Source organism: Tenrec ecaudatus, chromosome 11 (assembly GCF_050624435.1).
Source record: "Tenrec ecaudatus isolate mTenEca1 chromosome 11, mTenEca1.hap1, whole genome shotgun sequence".
Taxonomy (NCBI): domain Eukaryota; kingdom Metazoa; phylum Chordata; class Mammalia; order Afrosoricida; family Tenrecidae; genus Tenrec; species Tenrec ecaudatus.
Window position 1 is genome coordinate 43,708,621 of NC_134540.1, and position 6,787 is coordinate 43,715,407.

A 6,787-nucleotide genomic window follows, 5' to 3' on the forward strand; every position below is an offset into this window, starting at 1 on the left:
ATGATTGCATAAGCAAATGTGGTGAAGAAAGCTGATGCTACCCAGCTATCAAAAGATATAGCATCTGGGGTCTTAAAAGCAACACAGCCCACATAGAAGAAGCACACCAGCCTGTGTGATCATGAGATGTAGACAGGATCCAGTATTTGGCATCTAAGACCCAGAACAAAATCATACTCAATGTGAATGGGGAGGGGAGAGCATGGAGTAGAGACACAATGCCCATCTGTATACAATTGGACATCCCTCACAGAGGGGTCATGGGGAAAAGATGAGTCAGTCAGGGTGCCGTAAAAACTGATGAAACACACAACTTTCTTCTAGTTCTTTGGTGCTGCCTTCACCCCACTGTTGGATCTCAATTCTGCCTTACAAATCAGATTAGACCACAGCATGCAGACTCCCACAAATAAGAGCCTGCAACATAGGGAATCCCGGAGAGATAAACCCTCCAGGTCTAACAATGAGACTAGAGATACCAAGAAGATTAGAGGAGGGTGGAGGGAGAAAAGGAGAATCAATCACAAGGATAAACATATAACCCCTCCCAGGGGGATGAATAACATAAAAGTGGCTGAAGGGTGATGGAGGATGATGTAAGATATGGGAATTATAATCTATAAATTATCAAGGGTTTGTGAGGGAGGGAAGGAAATGGGGAGCTGATATCAGGGGCTCAAGCGGGAAGAGAATGTTTTGGAAATGAAGATGGCGGCATAGGTGCAATGTGCTTGATTGACACACTGGATGAATGTATGTCTTGTGATAAGAGATATAAGAGTCCCAATAAAAGTATTTGAAGAATAAAGAAAAAAAGTACCAATGGACTGACAGAAGAACAAACAAACCTTTGTTCAAAAAAGTACAGCCAGATGCTCTTTAGATCGCACTATTTTTTGTTTGTGAATTATATCCCAATAGAACTCTTTTAGAAAGATGGTGAGAGTTGTCTCAGATACTTTAGACATGTTCCTGAGGGGGACCAGTCCCTGGAAACGGCTATCTTAGAGAAGGAAGGTAAAACAGAGGCAGAACCCCGAGGAGGTGGATGCAAGAATGGGCTGAAGAATAAGAGCAAGGTTGAGACTGGTGAAAGACTAGGTGGTTTTGTTGTGTGCTGTGGGTCGCAGTGGACTAGACCGCACCTAACCACCCCAATAGTGCTGTGAGGAGTGTCTGAGAGATATGACGTCTCCAGAAGAAAGCAACTAAACACGGGGGCAAACAGGATAACCTGGAAAATAGAGCACAGAGAAAAAAAGTGAAAAACGCACCCAGCCTTGATGGGGTGAATGTGTGTAAAAGCAGAAAGGAGATAACCTGTCATTTTCTGTTTAGCAGTTCCTCCATACCAGTTCATTGCTCATTCCCAAACTTTCCTCTACCCAATTTATATTCTATTCAAAAAACAAAGAAATCTTTACCACGCTGTGAAGGTTAGGAAGTACTCCAGGCTCCTCAGAGATAGGGCCACCATATGAAAATTTCAGGAAGAAAACCTAACTCTACCAACTCTCCACTATATTCATAACAAGTAGTTCATATTTTAGCTTTAACATGTATGAAGCTGTGCTTTTCTCCAACATCCCTGAAGAGCTGATAAAGAGAAGCAAAGCTTACATGTGTTTTGTAGGATCTCAGTTTAATGTGTTTTCAAACAGAATTGGGCTGGGTTGGGGAGGATTGAGCAAAGGTAAGGATGAGGAAAGGCAATTATTTTTATAATTGACCTTGTGTTAGAACCTTACTAAATTAGCATATTTGAAGCATGAGTGGGTGCTTACACTTCACTCATGATGTTTTCCTCATCTGCTTAAACAATTATATATATATATATTTCACATTTCTCAATCCAAACATATATTTTCCTTGTTACTTTATCCCTTCATCTCTGGATCATGCCAAAGCAACCAGATTATCCAAATACAAAATATTTACATTTAAAAATCATTTTTTTACATACAATATAAACACTTTATTGAAGAGTCACAGCTCATCCCCGTTGGTCAAGTGGTCAGCCAGACATCAAGTCCCGGCAGCGGCCTCAGCGCAGACTCAGATCTTCTCGCTCTGACTCCAACAGGGTGAGCACATCGCCCTCGCATACGGGGCCTTTCACGTTGCAGATGATGGAGCGGCTCGTGTCTTCCATGAACTCCCCGTGCACCTGCGTGCACCATCCCCGGGAGCCTGTCGAACCCAGTACTTTGGTGACTCTGGCCAGCTTTACTGGCTGCACGCGCCTGATGTCCATGATGGCGGTGCGACGGTGGGCAGAGAGTTTTCTGTCTTGATGTGTTTTGTTTTGTTCTTTGTCAGTGATTTGTTGTTGTTGTTTTGTTGTATACTGTTGCTTTGTTTTCCTCTGTCTTGTTTTTGTGCATGTTATTATCTCCACAGGTCTGTCTAAATAAGATAGACTGGATGAACTATCTGGAGGAAAAACAATGGACCGGACCGACAGTTCCGGGGGGACTTGGGATAGGGGGAGGTGGGATGTAAGGAAGCGCTGTTAACAAACACAGGGACAAGGGAATAACATGGGACCCAAAATGGTGGTGAGGGGGGAGTGACAGACCTGGTAGGGAATGATCAAGGGTAAGGTAACGTAATGAAGAGGTATAGCTGTAACCCAGGTGGGGACAGAGCATGATAGGGGGCAGGAGGAAGGTCAAGGGAAATAGAGGAAAGAGCTAGGAGGTAAAGGGCATTTATAGAGGTGTAGACAAAGACATGTACATGAAAATATATATATGAGAATGGAGAAATAGATCTATGTGTCTATATTTATAGGTTTAGTATTAAGGTGGTGGAAGGACCTTGGGCCTTTACTCAAGCACTTCCTCAATGCGTGAATAGTTTCCTCTATTAAATTGGCATTCTATGATGCTCACCCTCCTGACACAACCGCTGAAACCAAAGCGGGTGAACAAGCAAATGTGGTGAAGAAAGTTGATGGTGCCCGGCTATCAAAAGTGATAGTGTCTGGAGTCTTAAAGACTTGAAGATAAACAAGAGGCCATCTAGCTCAGAAGCAACAAAGCCCACATGGAAGAAGTACACCAGCCTGTGTGATCACATGGTCCCTAAGGGATCAGTTATCAAGCATCAAAGAACAAAAAATCATATCATTGGGTGCACACCTCCATGATATGGTCACTGAGGACAAACGGGTGCATAAGCAAATGTGGCGAAGAAAGCTGATAGTGCCTAGCTATCAAAAGAGATAGTGTCTGGGGTCTTAAAGGCTTGAAGGTAAACAAGCAGCCATCTAGCTCAGAAGCAACAAAGCCCACATGGAAGAACACACCATCCTGTGTGATCACAAGGTGTTGAAGGGATCAGGTATAAGGCATCATCATCAAAAAGAGAAAAAAATCTTACCATAGTGAATGAAGGGGGAAGTGCAGAGTGGAGACCCAAAGCCCATTTGTCGGCCACTGGAGATCCCCTCACAGAGGGGTCTAGAGAAGGAGATGAGTCAGTCAGGGTGAGATGTAGCACCGATGAAGAATACAGCTTTCCTGCAGTTCCTAAATGCTTCCTCCGCCTCCCCCACTACCATGATCCGAATTCTACCTTGCAAGTTTGGAAAGAGCAGAGGAAGTACACTGGTGCAGATGGGAGCTGGAGGCACAGGGAATCCAGGGTAGATGATACCTTCAGGACCAGGGGTGTGAGGGGGGATATTGGGAGGGTAGAGGGTGAGTGGGTTAGAAAGGGGAACCAATTACAAGGATCTACATGTGACCTCCACCCTGGGGGATGGACGGCAGAAAAGGGGGTGAAGGGAGACACCGGATAGGGCAAGATATGACAAAATAATAATTTATAAATTATCAAGGGCTCATGAGGGAGGGGAGAGCGGGGAGGGAGGGGAAATAAGAGGACTTGATGCAAAGGGCTTAAGTGGAGAGAAAATCCTTTGAAAATGAGTAGGGCAAAGAATGCACGGATGTGCTTTATACAATTGATGTATGTATATGCATGGATTGTGATCAGAGTTGTATGAGTCCCTAATAAAATGTTTTAAAACTCAATTTTAATAAAGTATTTTAATAAAATTGTAAATGCAAATAAATGGTAATGCCTTTGCTTTTACAAAGAAAAGATTCCCAATAGTATGGAGAAATGGATGCTCTTCATATTTTCAAACAACAGATCTAATGGTATGAATAGTACAAGGTTTATTTCAACAAAAAATATGTGTTTTGGTTGCTTACAGTTGTCATCCAATACACATATTCAGCTTAGGGATTTCATAGAGGGAGTTCATTTAAAGGGAGAGCAATTTACTGTTGTCTTTTTGAGTCACCATTACTGATATATTTGGTTTGCCTAGTTAAGAGTAATGGTGGAGAAAAATCTGAAGCCATCACTACTTTCAGGAGAACTTGGTGAGTAATGATAACATGTATAAATTAATCACACTGAATAAGAAAATTAAATGCATTTAGCTCTAAGTATAATACACTGCTGTGGTGGAATAAATGCTGAATCTTGGCAACCCAGTCCGCGTCATAGTTCAACAGTACCTCACTGGGTTCCCTTGTTGTTTTAAAACTTTTACTTAGTCCATTGTTTTGTTTGTTTGTTTGAGGCTCCACACAGGAAGTCACAGAACAAGGTAGCAGTTTTAACATGTACAGTTCAGTGATGTCTTTGAGTTTCACAGTTTCTCTAACCCTCCCGTTCTTAGTTGTTCTTCAGCAATGAGCATAAATCCATCACCTCCTGAAGTTTTTGTGTAATCTTTTGAGTTGGTGCTGTCAATTTGATCCCAAATAGTTCTTAAAGTTTGAGGTAGATAATTTTACTAGTAAAGCTATTCTTTGCTTTTAAGATGATTTCATGTGATTTTGTTGTTGTTGTTATAGATTGAGATATAAAGATAATCTCAGGAGTTCATCCAACTGTAATGGCTCTAGGGAATCTGGAGTCCTTGAGAATTTGCAGTTCTGTCTGCATCATCATTAAGTTCTCCTTCTTTCCTCTCCCTCCCACTTCTGGTAAACACTAAAAAATGTCGTTGTCTATATATTTGCTTTCTCTATCATTTTAATATATGGGACATCATATGGCATGTCTCCTTTTGTAATTGACTTATTTTACTAAGTATAATATCTCCCAGCACCATCTGTATTACAGTATGTATCAGGATAGAGCTAGTAAAATGCATATGAGATGTCATTACATATAATAGTTGATAATTTATTAAACTACCTAATTAGGACCCTACCTTATGTACGTACCACTTATTGTATATCCATTCATCTTTTGATGAGCATTTAGATTATTTATTCTTTTGGACTATTGTTAACCATGCTGGGATGGGCCCCGGTGAAGAATACATCGAGTTGTTGAGGGCTGGTTGGCAGAATTCAATTGCCAGGTCTTTCTTCTCAAATGTCCATTTAACCCCTGGGTTTATCCATTATATGTCCCACTCAGGGACTCCTTCTGTTTGAAGCATGTCATCTGATAGAGCATTAACCTGTCACCATGCAAAGATAAGGAATAGAAGCTTTGCCCTAAGGTGATCTGCTGGTAGTCTCAATGTGAAACTGTTCACACTAAGTTTTCAAAGTCACTGAACCAATACAATCTATGAGGAAATTCCCCAAAGACAGATAGAGAGCCCTGTAAGAGGAACCAGGGACACTGATAAGGGAAAAAAACAAAATAAAAACCAAGTCAGGAGAGGAGAAAAGGAGCAACCCCTCTGGGAACCACCAATGTATGTCTGTCCATAGGGAAAGAGGGAGGGGTGACCTCTACTTAAGGGGAAGGATGATTGAAAATGCTTCCAGGAATGCTACAGGGGGGATTTTCTTGGTGGTCTGCACAGAATGGCCCACATTGATCTGGGCTTTTGGATGTATCCTGAGGACCCAGGCCAGGTGCCGTGGAATGCTGAGACACCAAATCCTGGAACTTCAAGGCACATGGCACTCTCCAGCGGCTGTATAAGAGAGATCAGATGCTGAACCTCCAGTGGGTGAACTAGACTCTACCTCAGACACACTTGTAACCTGAGGATTGAAGTTGGAAAATACATGGTGTCTGAGGAAGTAGAAGACAGCCAAAGCAACCATTGTTGGAGGTTGGTAGGTGGACAAATAAAATGTGGTCTTTCTACACCGATGCCCTATATGCTGGATTAAGATATGTATTATTCGACAAACTGGTGGAAATTCTGTGATAATTACTGTAAATTTCCCTGACAACCCTCACTGTGTGTGTAAATAATTCAGGTACGGTGATATAAAGTTAGCCCTACTTTGGTCCAATATACCTCTCCCAATGGGGCTTTAAAAAATTAATACTGGAGGATAATCAAAGAAAATATTAACATTAATCATTATGCCCTTGGGGGATGATTGATAAGACTCTACCATAAACCAATAGAAGGTTTTGAAAGGGAGCCTAGAGCCGATTAAAAAAAAAAATCCAGGAATGGGCTTGGGGCTCACATTAAATCCTAGCTTCAACTTCAGCTGTAAAACTCAAAGACGTCACTGAACTGTACATGTTAAAACTGTTACATTGTTCTGTGATTTTCTGTGTGGAGTCTCAAACAAACAAAACAATGGGATAATTAAGAAAAAATAGTTCTTACATCATGCCCTTGCTCGATACTTGCCCTCAGAAAGGGACCACAGAAGAAAGATATGGATGCTATAGCAATATGTGGCCAAGAAAGTAGATCATGCTTGGCTCCCAGATAAAATAGTGCCTGGACCTTAAAGGATTGTTTCCAAACAATCAGCAATCTAAGTGAGATGTC

At 41.6% G+C, this 6,787-nt stretch overlaps 1 protein-coding gene across 1 annotated transcript; it reads right to left on the reverse strand.

The window, feature by feature from the left end:
* Nucleotides 1-2,044: 2,044 nt before the first annotated feature.
* LOC142461692 (small ribosomal subunit protein eS28-like) lies at nucleotides 2,045-2,254 on the reverse strand. Its single transcript, XM_075563623.1, has one exon. The coding sequence runs from the start codon at nucleotides 2,252-2,254 to the stop codon at nucleotides 2,045-2,047; it is 210 nt and encodes a 69-aa protein (XP_075419738.1).
* Between the last annotated feature and the right edge of the window lie 4,533 nt (nucleotides 2,255-6,787).